General features: G+C 37.9%; 1 protein-coding gene across 1 annotated transcript in view; it reads left to right on the forward strand.

Moving 5' to 3' along the window:
- The window catches only part of adgra1b (adhesion G protein-coupled receptor A1b), a 199401-nt gene that overhangs the window by 19428 nt on the left and 152008 nt on the right, over positions 1 to 27965 (forward strand). The window contains exons 2-6 of the mRNA XM_007566798.2: positions 2239 to 2310; positions 22911 to 22982; positions 24832 to 24903; positions 25058 to 25129; positions 26863 to 27026. Coding sequence (XP_007566860.1) covers positions 2239 to 2310; positions 22911 to 22982; positions 24832 to 24903; positions 25058 to 25129; positions 26863 to 27026 — 452 coding nt within the window. The remainder of the gene's footprint in view (positions 1 to 2238; positions 2311 to 22910; positions 22983 to 24831; positions 24904 to 25057; positions 25130 to 26862; positions 27027 to 27965) is intronic.

Consider the following 27965-nt stretch of genomic DNA (forward strand, 5'->3'; position numbering starts at 1 on the left):
AACCTGGGACCTTCTTCTTGCAAGGCAGCGGTGCTACAGACGGTGTCACGTTACGTCCAGCTCCCCATATAAAACTCCCTATTAAGGCCATTGTTCATAAACCTTCAATTAAGGAATTATCAGTAAGTTATTGACTGTGTTATCATGGGAAACAAAAACTTCCTGTTTTGCGTATTGTCATTTTAAAGCGGGGGCTTTCTTTATTTTCAAAGTGAAGCCTTGCAGTTTCCTTCTTGTTTCTACCTGTCTGCCTCTAACGGCCCCGTGAGTTGGTGTGCTCACTTCAACATTGACAGACTGAGAGCGAGGCTGACCTGGTGATACCTCAAAGGAGAATTGGACTTTTGTCTGAGATGTCTTGCCTGAGCTGCAGGTTGCAAATAGTAACAAAACACCTGATTATATCCACTGAGAATTTATTTCCTACGTTGGCAAAATTTGCTATCCTGACTCTTTAGATGTATTAAATTTTGGTTTTTATTCGGTGTGTCAGCTCAGTTGTATTTTTGAAGGTATGATATACTTGGGAAGTTTAGCTGAGCATTGTTGAGGTACCAGAAGGGAAGGCATAGTGTGTTCTGAGTATGTGTTTGTTTTCCTGCCTGGTTTTTCACTCTCCTGTGTTCAGGTTTGAGAAAAAAAAAATTGAGCTGCAAGACCCAGTGGGCTGAATAATAAGACAAGATTGCATGCGTGTGCATGTGCATGTGTGTGTGCGTGTGTGTGTGTGTGCGCGTGTGTGTTTGGCTGTCAGTGAGGGCTATTTTTCTATTTTTGTCAGACTAATGCATTACTCAGAGAAACATACAGTTTATCATTTTGCATTCAACACAGCCATAATTCATTCAAAACAAAGTTTAAAAAAAAGGAAATGCAGAGACAGCTGCCACTGAAATAATCAAAATGAAAGCACAGACTCTCCTGAATATGAATTCATCACCTAAATATCCCCGTTGTGTCTTTCATTGATTTGTTCAGTGTAGTGATGCTGTCCAATGGATGACTGAATTGTGCTGAAGTGGCGTTTCTGCGAGAACTGCCATTACGCCGATATTTTGACACGGAGAAGCAGAGGATCTTGGATCATTACCCGTCTTAAACAGAAACGGCAATAAACAAGTCCTGAACGTGGCTTGGATGAGTAATTCACATCTGCAGCCTCATCAGACTTGAATCCTTAACACTCACTGGCATATCCACAGAAGATAAACAATTCATCAGCCAATTGACTAGGCAATTTTCAACAACCATGACAAAAGTTTGTCATAGTTAAAAATGGCATGAGTTGGTTACAGGCATCAACGTACACTAAGGACGTAAAAAGTTACAGTTTAATACTTTGATACCATACTCCGCTTTTCTCTGTATAAAAATGGCTGCACCTCAGCCGACATGTCTACAAAACTCCTGAAGTTTGCTGAGCTTGGTCTGATCCAGGACAGTGATGAGTCTGTGTTCAGTCAAGAGGTGGATTCACTGCCACCCAGATGCACTCCCCTCAGCTGTAAGGTCCGGGGTCAGGAAAAGGGCAGCTAACATCTCTGCAGACCCCACACATCCTGGACATAACCGTCACATGATACAAGATTACAGATATTGAAAAATTCCTAAATGTGTGAAAAATGTGACTCGTTTTTTTCACAATCTTGGCAAGTAAAGCTATTCTGAGTCTGATCTTAAAGATTTCTCTCATACCTTTCCAATGGTCTAAAGTTCTTTCAACAAAATACCAAAGAACGTGCCAGAGAGGCTTGAGGGCTCTTAAGCTGAATGCTACATGGAGTAATGTTGCTCCAAACTCGGTGAGAAATCTTCATTGAAGTGCAGACTCATCAAAAAGTGCTTTAACTTCACACCAATAGGAAGCTCTGACACAGATACAAAGGTAGCCTGTTGCAGCATTCTGTTGGTGCAAATCAGGGGTATTTGTTGTTTTCTTTTTTCACCCCAAATGGTTCCTGAATAATTGAAAAGCATCAACAAATCTTAAAAGTCCCAAAAATAGACACAGGCTCGGGAAAATAACTTCCACCTAATTCAACAGATGAAGACATTCTGGAAGTAACTGGCTGTTCTTCACAAGTCATTTTTCACTTTAGGAAAAAAAAAATAGTGGTGTTTTAGTATTACGGGATGTCTTGCTGTGAAATCTTGTTACATCCCTATTATAAATGTACCTCAGCTTACTCGGTCTGTCAGCTCACCTTGACTTCTTCTTTTTCTCTCCACTTTAAACAGAAACCTGAGTAACAACAAGATCTCGCTGCTGAGAAACGGCTCCTTCTATGGCTTGGCCGCCCTGGAAAAGCTGTAAGTACTTAAATCAAGCACTCTTAACTGCTTTGTCCTCCCCAGAGTCCTAGTAGCTGTCATCACGACAGCAGTATTGTGCTTTTAAGCGGTAAAAAGGCAAACAGGGAACATGGTGGGAATTAGGAGATCTTTGTCAGTTTCTACCCTGCAGGAGGCTCTCCTGTGTTTTGTTTTTTTAACTCCTTTCCCTTGTGTTCGACTTGCACTGCGGCAGTAAAAAGTCTTAAAAGGGGATAAAATGGAGCATTATATGAAAGATCAGTGAGGTTTGACTGCCGACTGACGAGCCATGGCCATGTCGATGAGTCTTGTACCGCATGCAGAGTCCCAGAGGGTTGCATTCATGAAGCCTGATTATAAGCTCCGTGTCGGCTGCCCCAGCTTTGCCCCCTGAAGTCATCTATTGATTGCTTTCACCTCTGTCCAGCGCAGTGATCGCTGATTTTCCACCTGATGGTGACACTGACATTGGCTACTGATTAGGAAATCAGAAGAGAGGCCAACACCACACAGAGCAGACAGCTTGATACCGCACTCCCCTTCAGTCAGTCATCCACATGGAAGCACACACTAACACACACACAGAGGCTACAACGGTGACTGGTGTGAAAATTATGATAGTCAGTTTGGTCCCCGTCTCCCTGACTAGTTGACAGCTCAATCCACACTGGGATACTGTCAGTGGAATGATTGTGTCCACTTTCTTCTCCTCTTTGTGACGTTGGTGGACCTTTTGGATGATGTCACCCGTCTCTCTGGGTCTTATTAGTCGCATTGAAAATATCTACTTTCATCCGTCCGTCTCCACTGCAGTAATGAATGGCTGGCTTTTAAAGGCGCTCGGCCAAATGCTTGCTGTGGCCGCCCTTTCAGAGCTGCGCTTTGTGTGGCCTACGCCTCCCCTTGGCCCGCTCCGTGGCCGTGTTCTGTTCGTCCACCTTTCCCTCATGCAGCCTTTGGCAGTAAGGCGTCTGTCGCCAGCAGCCGATGCAAAGCCAGGTAGCCACAGTGGGTTGAAAGTGGCAGCCAGATGTTCCTTCGTCTGCCCCAGCTGACCAACTTTCTGCTTGGACGGTTGGCTAGGTGACTGGACAGGATGGTTGAGCTGAATTGGCAGCTGATTGACAAGTCTAATAGGGCGTGTGTGTGCACCAGCACTGCTGCAGCTAGCCCCACTACAGCTAAACAAACACACCTTTTAAAGCAGCTGTGGAAATTTAGCTTTTCTACATCTTTTGTATTCACCACTTGCATTACTCAGACCATTTTCTTATTTATGTTTTCATAAGTCCTTCATTATGAGGAATTATTTTCCTATCCAAACCTAATAGATGACTGTTGCAGATCAGTCAACAGAGATTTTTAACCAACTGTTACAGCCCTTGTTTGCTTTTTATTGGGGTGTGCCAGTCAAAATTGCAATTGGTGAGTGAGCATGTAGCATATGGTAATATACAGTCCTGAGCAAATGTCTCAGGTCATCCCTATTCAGATGTGTCCAGTAAGTGAAATTTTCTTTGTCAAATGTGGAAAAGTCATTTAAAGCAGATTCTGAAAGTTTTCTCATCTGGAAACTGGAAGCAGACTTCTTATCGATCTGTCCGTCTGTCCCAGTTTCAGTGCACACATGAAATAAAACACCTTAGAACATTTTTTATTTTTAATATTCTTATTTCTGTGGTCTTTTTTTAATTTGTGCGCCCATTTCAGGTGCTCATGATGAAGGATTGCGTTTTAACAGGGGTCTGAACAATTTTCAAAGCAAATGACAATAAAGAAAAGTTTTATGTCCACAGAAATCTCTGACAGACTTTCTGCATGTTTACTGATCAGGAAAATCACTTTTGTACATTCGTGTCACCAACATCAAGTTTAATAGTAACATTTATCTGTTAGGTTGACATTAGCTACTCAACATGCTACACCATTGTGTACCATCACACAATGGTTATCACACATTAGCTAATCTTATATGTTCACCATTTTTATAAAAACATTTTTTATCAGGACCATATTAAAAAAATAATCTGAACTCTCTCTTCCCTTTATGTTGTTTGCTGGATTTTTTTTTTGCCTTTTGGCTTTCCGAGCACAAACGTGGTAGGTTCTTATGATAATGTGTTATTATTCCTGTCATAATTCTCCTCATCACCATCTGAGGTCACCATAAAATTTGAGTTCTCTGAGGAAAAATCGCTTCCAAAGAGATTTATCTGGGTAGAGCAGATAGTGTCTTCTTAAATGCAGGGCCCCTGTCTGTTGGATGATGGCCTGTATCCCCCCATATGGACACCGGCCCATTACTGTCAGCCAAAATGAGTCCCACAGGGGCGAAGCCAAAACAAAGCCCAACACTGTTCTCTGTTCAGTACACAGAGTCTCGCTTTATCAAAGGTTCCCACCGCAGAAGGCCTCACTGTTAAGGGCCTGTGTGACATCGATGAGACTGGCATAGTTTTCAGTACTCATGCTAATTCTGTAGCATTTTGAAGCTTCTAAAAGACTTTTTTTTTTTTAAATAGCAAATTTGGATTGAAAACACTTTTAAAAATAACTGACTTAAGCTGGTCAGATTGTTGAAACAATGTCAAATATCCCATTAGCAGAAAACAAGATGTTTATTTTTGCATCTTAAGGCCCTGAACCTTTGCAAAACTTGCACAGATTCATTGCTTCACATGACATTAATTCATTCTTAGCTGAAAGGAAATACCGTTTTTTTCCCCTGTCCGCCTGACCAAACATTATTTATCTAGCCAGAGGTATTTGAAGTCCAGCTGAATGGACAGAAGTTGCTTCAACTCGGGGCAAAAACAATATCAGAATTCTAGGTGGCATCTGCAATAGATCATTCAGAGAAGTGGATATCAGATGTGCAAGGAGGCATCTTTCCAAAGTTTTGCAACTCTCATTTTTACAAACAAAGTGACGTTTACTCAGTCTTCCTCATGAATGAGTGCCTGGGCGGTGATTGATGGAGGAGTGGTACATCGCTGAAGGATGCATCCTTCCACTGGTGTTGCAGGAAAATGTATGTACAAATGCAAGACTACATGTCGAATATTTGGGAAAGTAATTATTAATTTTGCAACTATAAGTCAAAGTGAATGTTTTTTAGAAAGTGACAGGTCAGAGGTTAATGGATGAAGTTCTTTTGTTTAGTCAAGCATATCTAATTTGCCTTTATGTAGTAATTTACTATCAATAAGAATTGTAAAAAGTAGAAAAAAAAAATTAAAATAAATATTTTTGACAGGAAGCGAGCTGGTATCAGATTATGATAGTCTTATGTAAAATTACCAATGCATTATGCTGGTTAAGTAATTAATGTTATATCCTTGGGTACAAAGTGACAATTGGTGACAAACTGAGTTGGTTAAATCATGAAGTTGGACATTTTCCTTGAAAAAAATATTCTTTAGGAAGTCCTTGATCATTTTTTTATTTAAGACTCTTAACATAAGGTTAATATTTTGCTACTTAAAGTTAGATTTGCATACAATACCGTCTCTAAAAATCTTTTTTTTTCTCAATTGATGGAATGTTTCTTTCCCCCTTTGTTTAACAAAAGACAAATATGATAACGCCTTACATAAACCAAAGTTCTGTTTGGAAATATAAATCATTTTATTGTTGTATCTAAATCTCTGACCAAGTTTGGAGAAACATTCAGGCATTTGGTGTTTCTCTCTTCTCTCCTGCTGCTGGATGTCGTTGATCACAGATTTTTGGCTGCTATTGAAAGCAGTAGCAGATGAAGCCGGTAAACCTCAGTCATAATTTCTCTCCATCTTGTCCTTTGTTTCTTTTATCCTTTTTCTGTTCAAACAAAAAAAGCAAAAGAAGCAGAATGGATTTAATCAAAGTCAAATAATTGTTTTTATTCTCCTTGACATCTTGGTTAGTTTTGGTACAATATCTCATAAATAGGACAGTGAAGCTGCTGCTACAGAGAAATCTTCCTCATGATTTCAGACATTTACTGAGCTTTTCTTTTCACCATATCCTCTAATATTGACTCAGACGGTGTCATGTGACTGTTTTTAAATGTTTTGACTGTGCGCTTAAATGAGAGTGACTGCTTATTTCTCCCACTATTTTTGGAGCAATTGAAATGAAGAAAATCAGAGCAAATATTTTAATGGGCGACGCTCATCGGGAGGAATAAGCTGCACTCCAGCAGCGTTTGAAAAGTGTTTACTCGTTGCTGAGAAATGGATTCAGACTGCAGAGATCTTTAACAACAGAAACGCCTTTGAGATCATTCCTTTCACTGACAGCCTGAGTAAACTCCAGAAATACGCTCGTATATTATAGAAGATTTTTATTTGATTAGTATGCATAACTTAAAGTGTCAAGTCACTTTGTGCTTTGTCTTTTGCCGTGTAGGTTAAAAAAATAATTAGCACTGGAGTCATGTCGTCTTTCTTCATGTAGTGTGTATAATAGGAAAACAAACATGGGAGGCTCCGTTGCCATTTGATGGTCTGGCTGTGCTAGTTACAAAGCTGTCACAGTGCACACACATTCACTCACTTTAATTGGACTGACCTGTCTGGCTGTTTGCCTTCCTTCTCTTCTCGTTGAGCTTTTAGCACATATTTACAATTCATTATATAGTTATCCATCTCCGTTAGGGTTTAGGTGGATGGAAATAAGGGATAGGCCTTCATCTGCAAATTGACCCATGAATGTCCAACATTATTGCATGGATTTAGATTAACTTATGTTGTGTGGGTTCACCTCTGCCTTCAGTGTGTTTGACGTCTTTTTTTTGCCTGCCAAAGCTTTGCAGTTATTGTACATATTATATCATGATCATTAGGATATGGGTCATGTCATTAAAATCTTTTTAATTAGCAAAACACATGCCACTAAGTGAAATAAAAACCTCATTGGTAGATGTTTTTTTCACTTTAATTAAAGGAAAATAAAGTTTTTTAAATTGCAGTTTAAAAATATATATATTTAAATGCACCACTGGTTGTCATTAATATTTTATATGGCTTACTGCCCAGAGTGGTGTCCCAACAAAGGGGCGGCATGATAAAAATAATTAGACTGACTTTTCTGCAGAAAGAGTTAAGTGTTTTCCCTCTTTTGTTTTGCACAGTAAAAACTGGCCGGTCATACGACTGTGCTTTTTCTGTCTACTGGTGCTCAAGCTACTGTTTCATTAAAACATCCATATTTAAAGTTTAAGGTCTATAAGGACTCTGGACATTGTGTTGAATCTTCTCTGGTTAAAACCTTAAAATATTTAGACAGGTCAAACCTGAGCTAATCATTAAAACACAGAGGAGGACAGATGGGACCCACTTATTCTACCTGAACTGCAGATTCTCTAAAATACAGTTTGTGATTTGTGAAAGTTGTACTTTATTTGTGAAAACCATACGTGTTGTCCTTTGATTACATTAAAAGGCTTTTGTCACTTTTGCAAACCTGACATGTTTAAAAGTTTCCAGGAGGTAAGTTTTAAAAACATAAAGTCTGATTATTTAACATTTTCCTGCCTAAAGGTTTGCAGATATTTTTACTGCTATGTTGTACAAAGTTAAACGTTTAGACTTCAGCTAAATTATAAATTTTATTTGTTCATTTTAAATGAAAAACATCTACATATTGCAATGAGCCTTTGTTTGATATTTTAGTTAAATAACTTAGCTCTAACTTTTTGATTGGAGTTGTATTCTTTTTCTTCTAAGACTTAAGTTTTAATTTTCCCCCAGTGTACAACTGGGAGGTTTGACATAAGACACATTCGTGGATATATGTTGTTGTCTCATTTCGCTGAGTGGACATTTAAATTTAGTACACAACGCAGCATCACTTTCCATTTGGACGAGTGCCCAAGTAAGAGCACCAAGCTGCTCTTTTATTTATGCATGTGTTTCACATTGACCCCAAGTGCATCTGATGGTATTTAAAAAATTATATCAGTGCTGAGAATTAATGGCTAATATTAAAAATAAAGTTTACTGAGCACATCCTGCTGCTTTTCGTGCGAGTCTTGTGAATGAGTCTGTTTGCTTTAAGTGAGCCTTTAAGTGATGTTCTAATTATTTGGAATAAATATTCCAAATAATTCACTTCAAACTATAATTTGGCTACCTTAAATTAAAGTTGCAGTAGGTAACTTAAATAAAAATGTTTTTTGCGTATTTGTTAAAACGATCTCTATGTTCTGACAGTATAATATGAGATAATAAGAAAAAAAGAGCTTCCTACTGCCAATTGCAGAAATACACAGATCCCAGTCAAAAACACCAATGAGAGCCAGTAGGACGTTTGTAGCATTGTCAATCAAGCCTGTGTATGTGCTGCAGTGGAAATTGTCTTAGCTTTTCCACAGAAGCTAACAGCTAACATCTTCTTTATCGCCAATCTTGGTGGGTACAGCCAATCGGCACCAGGGAAAAGCAATGATACTCCTGGACTGGCTGCTTTACAGACAGCAATCAGAGGCAAGTCAAAGTGCTGCAGTTAGGTCTTTCAGCTTATTTCAGCTCAGTTACGTTCCACAGAAATATTTCCGTGAAAACTTAAAACTCACAAGACGAGACAGGACAAGATTTTATTTCAAGAAAATGTCAAAGATCACATTTATGCTCCTAAATGGTCTTTATTTTTGCTTTTTTTAAATTCTTTTTATTTTTTTATTTTTTTACAAGAAAATCAACACACTGATGTCCTTCTTTTGACAGAAAGCCCAACATTTACCAGGCTTTTTGAGCTACAGTGCTACAGTGATGTAGCTCACCGTACCCATAGACATCCAGGAAGCTGGTTGTTATGGCAATGATTTTTGTCCCTGCAAATAGGCGGGGGTCCACTGTAATCAGATCCACTTTAAGCATTTGGCAGTGGCAGCATTGGGTGGAGAGGAATTCTTCATCAGCGCAGATAGAGCATCTAGATGAGGTTAAGTAACGTCACTATTGAGTCATTGCTCTGAACCTTGAGTGACATTTAATTTCCACAGCAGTGATGCATATGCAGCCAATGATCAAATATTTTCAGATGCTGGATTTTTGTTCACTTCCGCTCGTGTATCTCATGTATCTGTGTTGTTCATCTCTGAGGCGGAAGGAAAATGCACAACAGTCTGACAGCGGTATTATGAAGTCTAAACAGAGTGCTTACTAAGAGCTTTGGCTTAATTCTTACATTCATTGTCGGACAATCAGAGAAGGAGAATCATGCTTGTCTTCTCAGATGCACTGGTGATGAGACACAAGTGGGCAGATATGAGTGAACGAGTTCAGTTACACCCCAAAGGGAAAAGACGTTGGAAAAGAGAAGGAGGAAAAAATGAAGATAAAACCTCAAAAACATGGGATAAAGACATCTAAACACCATATAAGCCTCTAATATTATTAAAACAGTTCAACCATAACATATTAAATATACTTAAGCTCTCCAAGCTTAAATAATTTTTTTATAACTAGTGCAATATTTCCTTTCCAGCCTTTAGATAAAACTGCAAACCTCACATCTAAATTTTGCCCTTTCAGTGACAGATAATGAATATGCTGCTGTCCTCAGAGTCACTTTGCTCAGAAAACTTTGTGCAGGCTTAGATATACGGCGCAGTTTAACAGAACTGGGAAGCACTTCAGTAGCTTTTTAAACATTAAGCACAAATTGTGCAGTTTATACAGTGAGCCGCTACCGCTCCTCACACAAGCGCCGCATGGGAGTCGAAAATGGTCATTGTTTAAACATTCATCTCATTTGAGCGACTCCAGCTGTTTCTACAGATATGAAGGTCTGGCCTCCACGCTGTGGTTATATTCTGTTTATACGTGTGAAGGAGTGTTATAAATACTCAAATACTCACCACGTTTTTGTTTACTTCAGCTTAAAAAGAAAAATAGTGTTTTATAATACATTTCCGTAGTTGCGTCTTTCAAAGATTTAATCCTGCTGTTGTCAGCTGGTACATAATAGTATATGTTTTTTTTTTAATTTTTATCATAAAAACTTTATTAATATTTTTATTTTTGCTGCAAAATTGAGAATTATTCATTTTAGCTTTGGTTTAATTGCTGAGCTTAATCTCAGAGTTTGTGCTTTTGAGTGCATCTGCTTAATGTGTCATCATTTGCTTTTGTGCCATCCTGCTAACAGCTGTTCTCTGTTTTGTGTGTTGATGTTAATTAGTTTTCTGCCTGCTGGGTTAGACCTTAGAGATGGATACTTTGCTCCGCTGGGATTTCAGCATGGACGTGTTTCTAGCAGATGGATCCACTTAGAGTTGTGAACTCATTATTATTGCAGTATCATCCTCTTGCCTTTTAAAAATGAGGAAAAAATTAAACCTTTTAATGTGATATTTATTTAGTGGGAAAAAAACTTCCATCAGTTAATTATCAGAAGCAACGTTTCTGATATTGCTGAAGTTAGCGGTTTGTACAGCCCTCTTCTGCCATTAGGACATCACTTCTCCTGAAACATTTCATAAGGTTGGAACTATAGCTGCAAAATNTTATTATTCCTGTCATAATTCTCCTCATCACCATCTGAGGTCACCATAAAATTTGAGTTCTCTGAGGAAAAATCGCTTCCAAAGAGATTTATCTGGGTAGAGCAGATAGTGTCTTCTTAAATGCAGGGCCCCTGTCTGTTGGATGATGGCCTGTATCCCCCCATATGGACACCGGCCCATTACTGTCAGCCAAAATGAGTCCCACAGGGGCGAAGCCAAAACAAAGCCCAACACTGTTCTCTGTTCAGTACACAGAGTCTCGCTTTATCAAAGGTTCCCACCGCAGAATGCCTCACTGTTAAGGGCCTGTGTGACATCGATGAGACTGGCATAGTTTTCAGTTCTCATGCTAATTCTGTAGCATTTTGAAGCTTCTAAAAGACTTTTTTTTTTTTAAATAGCAAATTTGGATTGAAAACACTTTTAAAAATAACTGACTTAAGCTGGTCAGATTGTTGAAACAATGTCAAATATCCCATTAGCAGAAAACAAGATGTTTATTTTTGCATCTTAAGGCCCTGAACCTTTGCAAAACTTGCACAGATTCATTGCTTCACATGACATTAATTCATTCTTAGCTGAAAGGAAATACCGTTTTTTTCCCCTGTCCGCCTGACCAAACATTATTTATCTAGCCAGAGGTATTTGAAGTCCAGCTGAATGGACAGAAGTTGCTTCAACTCGGGGCAAAAACAATATCAGAATTCTAGGTGGCATCTGCAATAGATCATTCAGAGAAGTGGATATCAGATGTGCAAGGAGGCATCTTTCCAAAGTTTTGCAACTCTCATTTTTACAAACAAAGTGACGTTTACTCAGTCTTCCTCATGAATGAGTGCCTGGGCAGTGATTGATGGAGTGGTACATCGCTGAAGGATGCATCCTTCCACTGGTGTTGCAGAAAAATGTATGTACAAATGCAAGACTACATGTCGAATATTTGGGAAAGTAATTATTAATTTTGCAACTATAAGTCAAAGTGAATGTTTTTTAGAAAGTGACAGGTCAGAGGTTAATGGATGAAGTTCTTTTGTTTAGTCAAGCATATCTAATTTGCCTTTATGTAGTAATTTACTATCAATAAGAATTGTAAAAAGTAGAAAAAAAAAATTAAAATAAATATTTTTGACAGGAAGCGAGCTGGTATCAGATTATGATAGTCTTATGTAAAATTACCAATGCATTATGCTGGTTAAGTAATTAATGTTATATCCTTGGGTACAAAGTGACAATTGGTGACAAACTGAGTTGGTTAAATCATGAAGTTGGACATTTTCCTTGAAAAAAATATTCTTTAGGAAGTCCTTGATCATTTTTTTATTTAAGACTCTTAACATAAGGTTAATATTTTGCTACTTAAAGTTAGATTTGCATACAATACCGTCTCTAAAAATCTTTTTTTTTCTCAATTGATGGAATGTTTCTTTCCCCCTTTGTTTAACAAAAGACAAATATGATAACGCCTTACATAAACCAAAGTTCTGTTTGGAAATATAAATCATTTTATTGTTGTATCTAAATCTCTGACCAAGTTTGGAGAAACATTCAGGCATTTGGTGTTTCTCTCTTCTCTCCTGCTGCTGGATGTCGTTGATCACAGATTTTTGGCTGCTATTGAAAGCAGTAGCAGATGAAGCCGGTAAACCTCAGTCATAATTTCTCTCCATCTTGTCCTTTGTTTCTTTTATCCTTTTTCTGTTCAAACAAAAAAAGCAAAAGAAGTAGGATGGATTTAATCAAAGTCAAATAATTGTTTTTATTCTCCTTGACATCTTGGTTAGTTTTGGTACAATATCTCATAAATAGGACAGTGAAGCTGCTGCTACAGAGAAATCTTCCTCATGATTTCAGACATTTACTGAGCTTTTCTTTTCACCATACCCTCTAAAATTGACTCAGACGGTGTCATGTGACTGTTTTTAAATGTTTTGACTGTGCGCTTAAATGAGAGTGACTGCTTATTTCTCCCACTATTTTTGGAGCAATTGAAATGAAGAAAATCAGAGCAAATATTTTAATGGGCGACGCTCATCGGGAGGAATAAGCTGCACTCCAGCAGCGTTTGAAAAGTGTTTACTCGTTGCTGAGAAATGGATTCAGACTGCAGAGATCTTTAACAACAGAAACGCCTTTGAGATCATTCCTTTCACTGACAGCCTGAGTAAACTCCAGAAATACGCTCGTATATTATAGAAGATTTTTATTTGATTAGTATGCATAACTTAAAGTGTCAAGTCACTTTGTGCTTTGTCTTTTGCCGTGTAGGTTAAAAAAATAATTAGCACTGGAGTCATGTCGTCTTTCTTCATGTAGTGTGTATAATAGGAAAACAAACATGGGAGGCTCCGTTGCCATTTGATGGTCTGGCTGTGCTAGTTACAAAGCTGTCACAGTGCACACACATTCACTCACTTTAATTGGACTGACCTGTCTGGCTGTTTGCCTTCCTTCTCTTCTCGTTGAGCTTTTAGCACATATTTACAATTCATTATATAGTTATCCATCTCCGTTAGGGTTTAGGTGGATGGAAATAAGGGATAGGCCTTCATCTGCAAATTGACCCATGAATGTCCAACATTATTGCATGGATTTAGATTAACTTATGTTGTGTGGGTTCACCTCTGCCTTCAGTGTGTTTGACGTCTTTTTTTTGCCTGCCAAAGCTTTGCAGTTATTGTACATATTATATCATGATCATTAGGATATGGGTCATGTCATTAAAATCTTTTTAATTAGCAAAACACATGCCACTAAGTGAAATAAAAACCTCATTGGTAGATGTTTTTTTCACTTTAATTAAAGGAAAATAAAGTTTTTTAAATTGCAGTTTAAAAATATATATATTTAAATGCACCACTGGTTGTCATTAATATTTTATATGGCTTACTGCCCAGAGTGGTGTCCCAACAAAGGGGCGGCATGATAAAAATAATTAGACTGACTTTTCTGCAGAAAGAGTTAAGTGTTTTCCCTCTTTTGTTTTGCACAGTAAAAACTGGCCGGTCATACGACTGTGCTTTTTCTGTCTACTGGTGCTCAAGCTACTGTTTCATTAAAACATCCATATTTAAAGTTTAAGGTCTATAAGGACTCTGGACATTGTGTTGAATCTTCTCTGGTTAAAACCTTAAAATATTTAGACAGGTCAAACCTGAGCTAATCATTAAAACACAGAGGAGGACAGATGGGACCCACTTATTCTACCTGAACTGCAGATTCTCTAAAATACAGTTTGTGATTTGTGAAAGTTGTACTTTATTTGTGAAAACCATACGTGTTGTCCTTTGATTACATTAAAAGGCTTTTGTCACTTTTGCAAACCTGACATGTTTAAAAGTTTCCAGGAGGTAAGTTTTAAAAACATAAAGTCTGATTATTTAACATTTTCCTGCCTAAAGGTTTGCAGATATTTTTACTGCTATGTTGTACAAAGTTAAACGTTTAGACTTCAGCTAAATTATAAATTTTATTTGTTCATTTTAAATGAAAAACATCTACATATTGCAATGAGCCTTTGTTTGATATTTTAGTTAAATAACTTAGCTCTAACTTTTTGATTGGAGTTGTATTCTTTTTCTTCTAAGACTTAAGTTTTAATTTTCCCCCAGTGTACAACTGGGAGGTTTGACATAAGACACATTCGTGGATATATGTTGTTGTCTCATTTCGCTGAGTGGACATTTAAATTTAGTACACAACGCAGCATCACTTTCCATTTGGACGAGTGCCCAAGTAAGAGCACCAAGCTGCTCTTTTATTTATGCATGTGTTTCACATTGACCCCAAGTGCATCTGATGGTATTTAAAAAATTATATCAGTGCTGAGAATTAATGGCTAATATTAAAAATAAAGTTTACTGAGCACATCCTGCTGCTTTTCGTGCGAGTCTTGTGAATGAGTCTGTTTGCTTTAAGTGAGCCTTTAAGTGATGTTCTAATTATTTGGAATAAATATTCCAAATAATTCACTTCAAACTATAATTTGGCTACCTTAAATTAAAGTTGCAGTAGGTAACTTAAATAAAAATGTTTTTTGCGTATTTGTTAAAACGATCTCTATGTTCTGACAGTATAATATGAGATAATAAGAAAAAAAGAGCTTCCTACTGCCAATTGCAGAAATACACAGATCCCAGTCAAAAACACCAATGAGAGCCAGTAGGACGTTTGTAGCATTGTCAATCAAGCCTGTGTATGTGCTGCAGTGGAAATTGTCTTAGCTTTTCCACAGAAGCTAACAGCTAACATCTTCTTTATCGCCAATCTTGGTGGGTACAGCCAATCGGCACCAGGGAAAAGCAATGATACTCCTGGACTGGCTGCTTTACAGACAGCAATCAGAGGCAAGTCAAAGTGCTGCAGTTAGGTCTTTCAGCTTATTTCAGCTCAGTTACGTTCCACAGAAATATTTCCGTGAAAACTTAAAACTCACAAGACGAGACAGGACAAGATTTTATTTCAAGAAAATGTCAAAGATCACATTTATGCTCCTAAATGGTCTTTATTTTTGCTTTTTTTAAATTCTTTTTATTTTTTTATTTTTTTACAAGAAAATCAACACACTGATGTCCTTCTTTTGACAGAAAGCCCAACATTTACCAGGCTTTTTGAGCTACAGTGCTACAGTGATGTAGCTCACCGTACCCATAGACATCCAGGAAGCTGGTTGTTATGGCAATGATTTTTGTCCCTGCAAATAGGCGGGGGTCCACTGTAATCAGATCCACTTTAAGCATTTGGCAGTGGCAGCATTGGGTGGAGAGGAATTCTTCATCAGCGCAGATAGAGCATCTAGATGAGGTTAAGTAACGTCACTATTGAGTCATTGCTCTGAACCTTGAGTGACATTTAATTTCCACAGCAGTGATGCATATGCAGCCAATGATCAAATATTTTCAGATGCTGGATTTTTGTTCACTTCCGCTCGTGTATCTCATGTATCTGTGTTGTTCATCTCTGAGGCGGAAGGAAAATGCACAACAGTCTGACAGCGGTATTATGAAGTCTAAACAGAGTGCTTACTAAGAGCTTTAGCTTAATTCTTACATTCATTGTCGGACAATCAGAGAAGGAGAATCATGCTTGTCTTCTCAGATGCACTGGTGATGAGACACAAGTGGGCAGATATGAGTGAACGAGTTCAGTTACACCCCAAAGGGAAAAGACGTTGGAAAAGAGAAGGAGGAAAAAATTAAGATAAAACCTCAAAAACATGGGATAAAGACATCTAAACACCATATAAGCCTCTAATATTATTAAAACAGTTCAACCATAACATATTAAATATACTTAAGCTCTCCAAGCTTAAATAATTTTTTTATAACTAGTGCAATATTTCCTTTCCAGCCTTTAGATAAAACTGCAAACCTCACATCTAAATTTTGCCCTTTCAGTGACAGATAATGAATATGCTGCTGTCCTCAGAGTCACTTTGCTCAGAAAACTTTGTGCAGGCTTAGATATATGGCGCAGTTTAACAGAACTGGGAAGCACTTCAGTAGCTTTTTAAACATTAAGTACAAATTGTGCAGTTTATACAGTGAGCCGCTACCGCTCCTCACACAAGCGCCGCATGGGAGTCGAAAATGGTCATTGTTTAAACATTCATCTCATTTGAGCGACTCCAGCTGTTTCTACAGATATGAAGGTCTGGCCTCCACGCTGTGGTTATATTCTGTTTATACGTGTGAAGGAGTGTTATAAATACTCAAATACTCACCACGTTTTTGTTTACTTCAGCTTAAAAAGAAAAATAGTGTTTTATAATACATTTCCGTAGTTGCGTCTTTCAAAGATTTAATCCTGCTGTTGTCAGCTGGTACATAATAGTATATGTTTTTTTTTTAATTTTTATCATAAAAACTTTATTAATATTTTTATTTTTGCTGCAAAATTGAGAATTATTCATTTTAGCTTTGGTTTAATTGCTGAGCTTAATCTCAGAGTTTGTGCTTTTGAGTGCATCTGCTTAATGTGTCATCATTTGCTTTTGTGCCACCCTGCTAACAGCTGTTCTCTGTTTTGTGTGTTGATGTTAATTAGTTTTCTGCCTGCTGGGTTAGACCTTAGAGATGGATACTTTGCTCCGCTGGGATTTCAGCATGGACGTGTTTCTAGCAGATGGATCCACTTAGAGTTGTGAACTCATTATTATTGCAGTATCATCCTCTTGCCTTTTAAAAATGAGGAAAAAATTAAACCTTTTAATGTGATATTTATTTAGTGGGAAAAAAACTTCCATCAGTTAATTATCAGAAGCAACGTTTCTGATATTACTGAAGTTAGCGTTTGTACAGCCCTCTTCTGCCATTAGGACATCACTTCTCCTGAAACATTTCATAAGGTTGGAACTATAGCTGCAAAATATACTGCAAATGTCTTGTTTTTTTTTTTTGTTTTTTTTTTCAAAATCTTACAGTATGCAATGTAAATGTATGTTTCACTAAGAAGCGCTTGAAATGCAATTATCAGCTATATCAGCACCTTGCATTTATTCTCCATATGCCAGCAATATGTGGTGATCCTTTCTTAATCCAACAGAAAATGTTTCAGGAGGACTTTAAGTTGTTCTGGTAAAGTTAACTAAACTGCAGCTAATTTGTTTCCTTGCTTAAAAAAAAGAAAGAAAAAAAGAGCAGATGTTGGTGGATGCAACTTTTTGAATAAAAAAATATGTTGAGATGGAAAAAGTGATTTTTTTTTTCCACTGGAAAGACAACATACTATCAAATTTCATTGTCACAAGATGTATCACCAAAAACATTCCCTGTTGCATATTGCACATAATATAGTGGGTCTTAGTAAGCTGTAGTCATAACATGCAGAGAAAGGGAAGTTTGATCACTCCTCTTTGCACAGTCCGCCTGGTTATCCAGAGTCCTGAGCCATCACTCGTACTTTCTTCTCTTCTGGTCACCATGTGTAAATGAAACCGCAGAGCACTGGGAATGATGTAGTGTGCATGCCAGTCCTGTAGGGGGCAGTGAAGCTTTAACGTTGTGATCCAGAGGCATTTTCACAATTCTTTGCTTGTATAGAGATGAACATATGATCTGGTGCATGTAATCTTCGCATCTTTGCGAAGAAGATGTGCAGCAGCAGCACAGACGGAAACACAGAGGGCCGCCATTGTTGCTGGGTAAAAACCGGGCCCACCTGTGTGACTGTAAGACCATGTGACGCCATCGGTTCCTAATGTTTTTAGTTTACATTTACTTGAACATGGTCAAATCTTTGTGTCTTTGTCCGGCAAAATGTTTGTTACCATGGAAGCGTGGGGCCAAGACCCAACTCTCCGGTAAATAGTTAGTAAATGGGGTCGAAAGCACAAACTTCTAGTTCTTACCAGTTGGTGACGGTGAAGTACAATTAGAAAGCTGTGGGTTTGATTCCACATCCCTAACACCACATATTGATGTGTTTCTGGGCAAAATATATCCTCACACCTTTGCTGGAATATTTGGTATATACAGCATAATTCAGGGGTACTAAACACACACCACAGGTTCCACCATTCCAGTTTCTGTTTAACAGACGCACAACTCATGCCAAAGCTTTGAATGCAAAGATTTTCACGTTGGTTTTATGCTGACTGAAACCTAAACGTAGGGTCAAGTCTCGGCATATTCAAAATGCTTTAACTTGAACAAAATGTTGTTTTTGTTGATAGTATTTTATAAGCTGATGTAAAATAAAGAACTCATAGCAACTGTGAGTTATATTCCTGCTTTTCTTGCACATATGATAATTACATAACATTCGTCAAGTTATTGATTTTCCTCTTTATGTGCATTCTTGTCAGCTCTGGAGCTGCTAATTCTAAGATACAGGCTCTGAGAAATGGAGTTATTAAAGGTTATAAACATTTCTAAATGCATAGGTAGTTTTTCACTGCTGCCATTTCCTCTGCAGCTTTTTCTGAAACATTTGAAAAATGGTGCTTTAACATAATTGCTTTGTTGAATTGTAATTCAACAAGCCTTTAATTTTGGTGTTGAAGTTAAAACATCAGTCAGTGTGTACATACAGCCATGATTTAGATCTATACATGTTGTTTAGTTTTAGATAATGCAACACTGTCTGGTGTAAAAATGAGTGTAGCAAATGATGCAAAAACACCAAATGCCAGAAAATGAAAATAGTGTTGGCTGCCTTATTGGTGTTTTTCAGTTGTGAAATTGATGCAATAAAATCAATATCAAGGAAACTACTTTTGATCTTCATGTGAGAGCTGAAACCTGAGAAAACAGTGATTAATATGAATTATTTGCATATTGCTACTGAGCTTGCAGACGGAAACACTTTTAACCTGATGTGTAGTTTGGCATTTGAGCTGCACAGACTGTAACTTCACTGTTTTCCCTATGTCTCCAGAGATGAAGTACGGTTTGCTGTGATAAAAGTAAAATGTCAGTTGTCCAGGATGAATTATAATTTTCAACCACAAATAAACATTCTTAAGCAGCAGTAGCACTTTTGAGCTTCTTTCATAACGGAGAGAAGACGTTCTGCTGACAGCATGCTTCCGAGGAATCTGAGGGACAGAGTTTGAGTTGGATTTGTAGAATATTGGATGTCTGGGAAATGTTGAAAAACAATTCACTATAAGAGTTGGTTTTTATTCTAAAAACCTGCCTTTTTAATCTAGAACACATTGAAACTTTTAGACATTACTTAGATATATTTCTTCAACCAATAATGATCACTGGCTTCCTGTCACAAACAGGAAAAAAATATTTATATGCAGCAACTTTTTGATGCTGACTGATCAAACTTACACAGTTCTGTTTTGTTTTATCATTATTATTTGTGCTTTTTAAGAGCTACAAATCAATATTCTATTTTGGAAACTAGAAGGACCATTAACCATTTGAGTCAACTTTACTTTTTGTACCTGAACAATTGAAAGAAATGTAACACCAAACTATAAGTAACCCTGAAAACGGTAAAAAAAAAAAAAAGAAGCAACTTTCTGTTACCTGGAAACTTTCCCAGATGCTGCAGCTCTTTGTTGCACCTTTGAAAATCCTGGACTGTGACTCCACAGACTTTTCTCTTCGGTTATAGTTACTCTAACAATTCAACACAACTTCCACCACTCTAAATGCTTTTCACAAAATAAGCAGAACTGTTGTGTTTTCTTTCTCTCAACACTAAAATAGCTGAGAAGAACCAAAGTATGACTTTTGTCAACACTGTACCAGAGGACCAGCCTGATGTCTAATGCAAGAATGGTGTCTGGGTTGAGTTTGATGCATATATTTACATGAACTAATCCTTTCTCTAGTAATATATTCTATTTATTGCATAAGATATCTCTTTGCTTATGGTGCTGAGTTTCTAAAGAACAATTACTTTTCTTTATTCAGCACCAAACACTAAGGAGTTTACTGACAGAGGATGTTACGGATCATTTCTGATCATTAATCATGGAAAAGGATGTAAAATCCACTTTCAGAAAGTTTCCTCTGATTGTTCAAGCCTTTGGCTCCCAGACTGTTGTATTCTAGTGTGAACTCTACCCGTCCTGGTCCAGGTAATGACATGCACTCATAGTTCATATTTATTTGAAAAGCCTTGCTGGGACAGATCGGTCGGATGCTAACGGTGTTACCCTCGGCACCAAAGTTTATTTTATGTGGTTTCATGAAATCTTCAAAACAAAAATGGTGTCAGTTTCTCAGTGCAAATATGTTTTTTGTTCTAAAACTAAGTCAGAAAAGAGAATATGCAAGAATCTTATCTAAACACTTAAAAAACTAGTTGTTTTGTTATGATAAGGAATCCATCTTGTCTTAATAATGCTCCTACGGTAATGCATTGTCTTTGTGCAGACTCACGGAGCGGTGACCTCTGCCCCATGTTAAGGCAATAAATCGATGAGTGGCAAGAATTTTGAGTATTCAGCACATTCAGGGATGGCAGAGCGCTGAGCTGCATGATGGTTCAGAATAAAAGACGGTGCTCCGGGCCTAACCACTTGGCCCACTTGCTTTTTTTGTAGCATATTATGCACCATCAAAGAGAGAGGTAGGTGCGAACAAAGTGGGAGATAGCCGCTGACTGACCCGACCAGAACCTGGAGCTCAGTTTCTCAGGAAGACAACTTTCCTGTCCTTTCCAAAGTATGCAGTTAGAATAGGAACTCCAGGAGACTGCCTATTAAAATTCCTCGGTGATTCTGCTAAAAAGTCAATCAGCAAAAAGAACTACTCGTCTCAGCTTCAAGGTCAAACCATAAGAGAAGTTTTTTTTTTAAATGTAGAACTTTAGAAATTTGCAAAATAAATGTATGAGGTGTGTGTCATTCATGCATGTCTTCCCTCAAGATGAAGCAGTAGCTGAATGGTTATTTGGGAGTCCTAACATTTCAAGTCCAAAGTACCTTTATTCATGGAGTAGACAACAAATCACACATCATTAGCCATAAAATGAAATGTTATACTTCTAAAGGAGGCCTTTCATTTTTATTAATAGACATGCTTTACATGTTCTACACTAACATTACTTCATGGAAAGTAACAGCTTTCCAGGAACTGCAGCTAGCAGTAGACAGATGCTTATTTGCTCAACAATGCATGTATTGGTCACTGCTTTTGTTGGTCTGTTTTCTTATTGACTCATGCATCAGAGGAAGAGTTCAGTCATTCGGTTGTAGTCAGAGGTTTGTATTACACATCTGCAATGATATTTCAAAATAAGAGTTGGATAATTCCATTTCCTTTGTGTGTCTCCACCACAGGCTTTCTGTATTCATAAAAAAGTTTCTGACACAATTACTTCTGAATATTTGACAACTTTTTTAATCTGCAGCTTTTTTATAGTTCAGGTCCAAAATCTTAATGTTGGCCTGCTTCATATGTCCAAAACCAGACCTAATGTGTGTAAATCAGAATTATGCTAGAATAACCCACTGTGTGTGTTTTAACAATATATTTGATTACCTGAAAAAAAAAAAGTTTAGTATCCCATCTACTTTGTAGAGTTAATCACAGGTAAACAGGCGAAGCCCATAACATTATGCTGCAATATTCTTAAGTTTGAACCCCGAATCTTGGCTAAAAACATACTTTTTGTTATTATGTCTAAATAGTTACATTTCTGTTTTGTCTGACTTTGTTTTCTTCAGAAGTAAACCAGTTTGACAAACGCTCAGTCAAGCTTGGTGGTCAGTTTTGGACCTGGGGTTTATTTTTGTGGTCTGGACTCTCGGTCTGATTCTAAGTATGCATTAAATCTGGCCAACATGAAGTGTGTGGAAAAAAATTTATCTCATCTGTAGTACAAATGTATAGTTTAGAAACTGATTTCGTTTAACTCTTCAAATTTGGCAAAGAGTAGCTAGAGTTATCATAGAAGTCAATGGTAGATGAATGTGCATGGTTAGTTGATGTTAATATCCAACCTTTTATTTCCACATTAAGTATCTGTTACTTTGTTTGTTAGGAAAAATAACCCAGAAAAGAAAAGAAGAGTCTGAACTGTTGCTCAGATTTTGAAAGAAGCACAACCAGACTTCTGCTCCTCAACACACAGAGCATACAGGGCAAAGTTAAAGGAAACCAGGGACACAATTTCAGGAAGTTTTCCTTGGCCTCCGAATAAAAAGCAGAGAGGAGATTTTTCTGAGATCCATTTTTAGTATTGTGAGAGCTCTGGGGTAGGCGGGGTGGATGGACAAGGAGTGCTGGTCTGGAACTGCCACATGTGTGTTTTTGCCTCTGTGCTGGATGTGGTTTGGGTCTCCAGCTAGCAGGAAATGGTCTGTGTGGTCTAGCTAACAGGTGCAAGTTAAGTTACTGAAGCATGACACCAGCATTTCCAGCAAATTATGACTGTTAAAATAGCAAAATTCACTGCTTTAATTAGACTTCTTGAAAGTTTCAAAGCTCTCTTTATTCCCAAGCAAAAGCTGAACATCCTGAGTGGGCTTGACCGGCTCCATGGATGTGTCGATGGAATCATAGTTCATTGCTTGTTTGTATAGTCTGCAAACAGAAGGGCACTAGATTTGATCTGACAGCTCTTTTCTCACCTGTGATCAGATGGATGGATAAATGGGTAGTGTAGTCATGTCTGACTCTTTCTGTGTGTCTCTCTCCTCCAGGTACCTGAAGAAGAATCTGATAAGTACAGTGGAGCCTGGAGCTTTCCGTGGTCTTTTGGCCTTGAGGAAACTGTAAGTGTGATTAAGAACTGAAATAGCCTGATGCAAGGAATCCTGCAAAAAAATAAAAAATAAAAGGCTAGATCTGAAGTTTATTTTTTATTTCTGTTAGTTTTATCCCAGAGTGATCCCATAGATTTTCTGGATCCTTTAGTTAAGTCATGCAGAATACAATAGAAGTAGTTATTATTTTTTTATAATCTGCAGTCTAACTTTGAAAATAAAATGCCATAGCATTGTAAAAAATAAAGTTAACTCATATTTAAGACACAAATTAGCTGTTCCTATTGCTGCTAAAATAATGAAAATATATTACTGTCATGTCTAACCTTGGTGTAGTTATTTTGGGTTTGACAAAAAGACTTTCATAAAATTCACAAAATGAAAAATACAAATGAAGTGAATAAAAATGCATTGAAGTTTGTGGTGGCAACGTGACGAGATGAAAAGCTCAGGGGGTTTGAATAAGTTTGCAAAATACTGTGATGTTCCCTGACTGCTTCTTAATTTATCATGGCGTTTCGGTGCATAGATCAATAGTTACATGTTAGTTTAACAAAATACTCAACAAAATATATTTTTTATTAGTGTTCTTTGCACAGTGCAGATTTTTGATGACTGGCCCAAAATAATCTCTAACATTAACTTGGATGAACGTACTATCACCCTACAAAGCTGTTCCCTTTTGGATTATGTGTTTTAGAATGTTTGAGAGTTTTTATAATCATAAAAATAGCAACAATTACAAATCAAAGATTTTTTCTTTGCTGTTTTTTGAAGATAGCTTTGACTTTGTTGTCAAAGCTGCCGTTCTTATACTGTTTTTGCACTGAGCCAAAGAGAAATAACAAAGTGTTTTGTTTCACCTGCATTTTTTCAACCTCACTATATAAAAAAACATTAATATTTGATGGGTGAGCCATAATGTGTGGAATGCAAATAGGGGGAAAAGGGAAGCAGGAGTGTGCAGGAAGAGCAGCTGTTTATTGTTTTGGAAGCATCAGGGTCAGAAGTCCTAGTTATTGTTCAGCCGCATTCTGCAGCACAAAAATAGAGCATTAAGAATAAGTAGACCTTCACACCCAGCAATAAGCCATAACAATGGCTTTTACCACTTATAAATGGTATTTTTATTTGTTTTTTTTTTTTCATTCAAAGCTTTTAAAAGATTCAGTGTTTAAAAATAGAACGAACGTGTCTTTTTATTTCTAAGCAGGCCCAGCTTCTTTCTACCTTCGTGCTTTCTTCAGTGATTGCCTCAACATAAAAGGTTAAGGAGTGAGGGACATGATTACAACCTGGTAGTCAGTAGGATCTGGACTGGCAGGGATGCAAACAGTGAGTTAACAATATTGATTCTGGGCGCGTGTGCACGCAGCCTTGGGGAGAAGCAGAGGGCTAATTTAAGTTCTCCCCAACTGGTGATTATTCGAGTGCTCTGCTTATTTTCCCACAGCTGCTCCAGCCCAGTAGCTCTTTAATTACAGTGTGTGTGGGCGCGGAGATTTGGACACAACAGCGCTCCGCCACTCGCATATGGGCGCCTGCTCCAACTGTTCATATCTGTTTGTGTTTAGAAGGATGTGTGTGTGTGTGTGTGTGTGTGTGTGTGCCAGCAGTTGTTATGTGAAATGTGAAATTTTGCAAAAGGTCAGGACGGATTCCTCAAAGTGGCATAGATGACAGAGAAAAAACAGCGTTTTCAGCTGCTTGGGTTCCCTGAGCAGGCAGGCATGCATGGAAGCACATATTACCACAGACGCATCTCTGATTTCTGTTCCTACTTATTCTGACGACCATGTCAAGAAAATGCTCCTAGTCAAGTGAGGCATACTTCTTCTTTGCCTTTTTGTCCTTACAGGGATCTGTCCGACAACAGAATCGGCTGCCTCTCACCTGAGATGTTTCTTGATCTGGGCAGACTCTTAAAATTGTGAGTAGCTACCTGTGTTCTCAGAGGTTTTGTTTTCCATTCTGTCTGCAACGGCTAAAGCCCGACAAGTAGCTGTAGTTTTGCATAAGGAATAGTGAGAGTGAGAGTTGTTGGCTGTTTTTGGACGTGTGTGTTTTCTGTTTTCCACCAACAGAAATTTATCTGGAAACATTTTCTCCACACTCCCGACGGGACTCTTCACACACCTCCTGGATCTGAGAGTGCTGTAAGATGAACAAACAATGCATTTATTTAATGGGTGGTAAATATACTCACTTAGTCTTTACTCTGTTCAATTGCTTGTTAAACCAGTGGTGAAACAGCCAATCACATTGCAGCAGCAATAGTAAAGACAGCTTGGTGTAGAGCAGCAGAATGGAGAGAATCTAAAGGGGTAGTATTAGGTAAAAATGACTTTTTTGAGCTTTACAACAGGTTGCAATGCTGGAGTTTTGCCTTGATTCTCTCATACATGTTTGAGAAATCCTTTGATCTGGCTGAAGTGTACATCTGCTAAGCTCATCATAGAAGCTACTTCTCAGTGCAACGCTGGCAAAAAAGTTGGTAAAAATGTTGTTAAAGGGTTAATAGAGGAGCGATGTTGTGATGACTTCCTGAAAGCAAAGTGTTGGAAAGAACAGGACTTTCTTAAAGAGACAGAAGTGTAATGTAAAGGCCTTAAATTATGAAGTGATATTTTCTTTCCGTCATATTTGATATACATAGTATTTTTATAACAACTGAAGGTACCATAGTTACTCAGTTGTGCTATAAAATGATGCTATGTGGCAAGAATACATAATATGGCCTTTTAAGTGACCGTGGACGTTGTCAGCACCAGGTGGGCTGGTCTGAGTATTCAGAAATTGCTTGTTAATGGGCAACTTCTCAGGTTTGCAAGCAAGAGAAAATATCCAGATATCAGCAGTTGTATGGTTGAAACCGACTAGCTAACGTCAGAGATGAGAGGAGAATGGGCTTACTGTTTCCTGATGACAGGCAGCGGTAACTCAAATGACCACTTACTGGAGAAAAAGGGTCCACTCTTCATTTAAAATTATGGTTCCTAATGGGAACAGTGTGGATTTTTTCAAGTGGAAGACTTAAAATGCCTTGGTTTCTTGGGCAGGAGTGATGAGAGGAGGATTTAGTGGTTACAGTATTTGGGGCCTCATCCCACTTGGATGTTGCTCAGGTCTGTTGCAGAGAAGAAAAGGTAAAGCCAGTAAGCAAATCCCTCAATTTATCAGTCCGTGTACGTTCCAGCTCTCACTATGATCAATACTGAAAGAATGAGATCCTGGATTCAAGTGGCTGAAATGATTTTGCTCCATAAAGGAGGCAGACTGAGCCTTAGAGATGGGGTTAGGAGCTCTATCATCCAGGGTCAGCTCAGAGTGAAACAGCTGAAGCCAGTTGAGGTAATTTCACCATCTGATCATGGCGTCTCTTGCATGCCTGCCTTCCTTTAGAGGCACACAGAATGTTTTACAGAATTTTGTAATGGCAATATGGACCAAGTCTATTTGAAATGTTTCTGATTCTGTGTTGAAACTGTGCCATGAAGATTTAAGGCAGTTCTCATGTCAAACTGCAGTCAAATCTGGTGAAGAATTTGACTCACTGATTTAATATGAATAGTGAGTCAAATTGTGGTAGTTTGTCTTTAAAATAAATCAGTGGATTTAAATCGATAGAGAACACCTGTCCACATAATAATTTTCCCCCGAAAACCTCTTAAACTCAATTTCTAACGTTGATGCAAATATTTAACTCTGCTTCTTTGCATGGGATGGAAGAATTACCTCCTAAACTCTAATTGTCACTTTTGTTCATTGTACAAAGTTTGTTTCTGTTTGGATTGCAGGCATTTTGCATGTTGAGCTAACTGCTGCAAGTGTCCTTGACATTCAAGCCCTACTGAATTATATCCTGACTGTATACTGGTACTGCCACCAGGAACTTTGGCACCGAGACCTTGTTCTGTGACTGCCAGCTGAAGTGGCTGCTCGTTTGGGCTCAGCAGAACTCGGTGAGGGTTGGTAATGACACGGTCTGTGTTTTCCCAACCCACCTCCATGGCCTGGAGCTGCGCAGCCTGCGAGAACAGCAGCTCAAATGTGGTAAGACCTTCTTTTCTATAACTGTGTAGGGCTAACACAACTCAGACAAGACGAGCTCCGAGTTCCCTAAATGTTGCATCATTTGTGAACAATCGTTGAGTGAATGTATACATGCTTTTATTTATTTTATAATTATTCTAAGTTGGAAACATGCAACTTGTTTTTATATCCACTTTCTTTACTCTGATACTCCTAAATTATCTAAGTCAGCAATGTTTTAAAGTCCACCTCAGACCAGCTATAAAGATGTGGAGAATTTTAAAGCTGCTCTTTCTAAAATAATATATCCTAAATTGTGAGTATCTCACACAACCGCAAATCCACCTAAACATGGCCAAGGATGTTATTAAAGAATCAACCAAGGTTCCTCCGGAGGAGCTGGAAGTAGATGTTGACAGAACAACTATTACTCCACAAATCTGGCCTTTATGGAAGAGCGGCAAGAAGAAAACAGCTGTTGAAAGAAAACCATGTGACTTTACATTTATTTAAGGTTTCACAGGTGGTGCAGACGACGCAGCAAACTTGTGGAATAGGATGCGTTGGTTACATGAAAGGCATAATGACCTCACTGTAGTTTTTTTACAAAGATGAGTGAGCAAAAATGCTTCCCTGGTGGGGATAACTTCAAAAAAAACAAAAAAACAATGCATCTGTAATTTTATTGAAATGTAGTTTTACAGAGTATTTACTCAGTGGAACAAATGCATGCCACAGTTTCCTGGACTTCATCTGTAAATATGAAAGCCGTGTATTGTTTCCCTTCCACTTCACAGACATGCATTACTTTCTGTTGGTCTCAGGTGTTGCATTTCCTTCACAACAAAGAGTGAAGGAAAATGCAAGCTGAAGAGATGCATTTACTAGACATTGTGTGTATTAAAGACAACAACATTGAAACATCTAATGTATGTTTTCTGCTCATTTAGGGCAACAGAT

This window comes from Poecilia formosa, unplaced genomic scaffold (genome assembly GCF_000485575.1).
Source record: "Poecilia formosa unplaced genomic scaffold, Poecilia_formosa-5.1.2 Scaffold199, whole genome shotgun sequence".
Lineage (NCBI taxonomy): Eukaryota > Metazoa > Chordata > Actinopteri > Cyprinodontiformes > Poeciliidae > Poecilia > Poecilia formosa.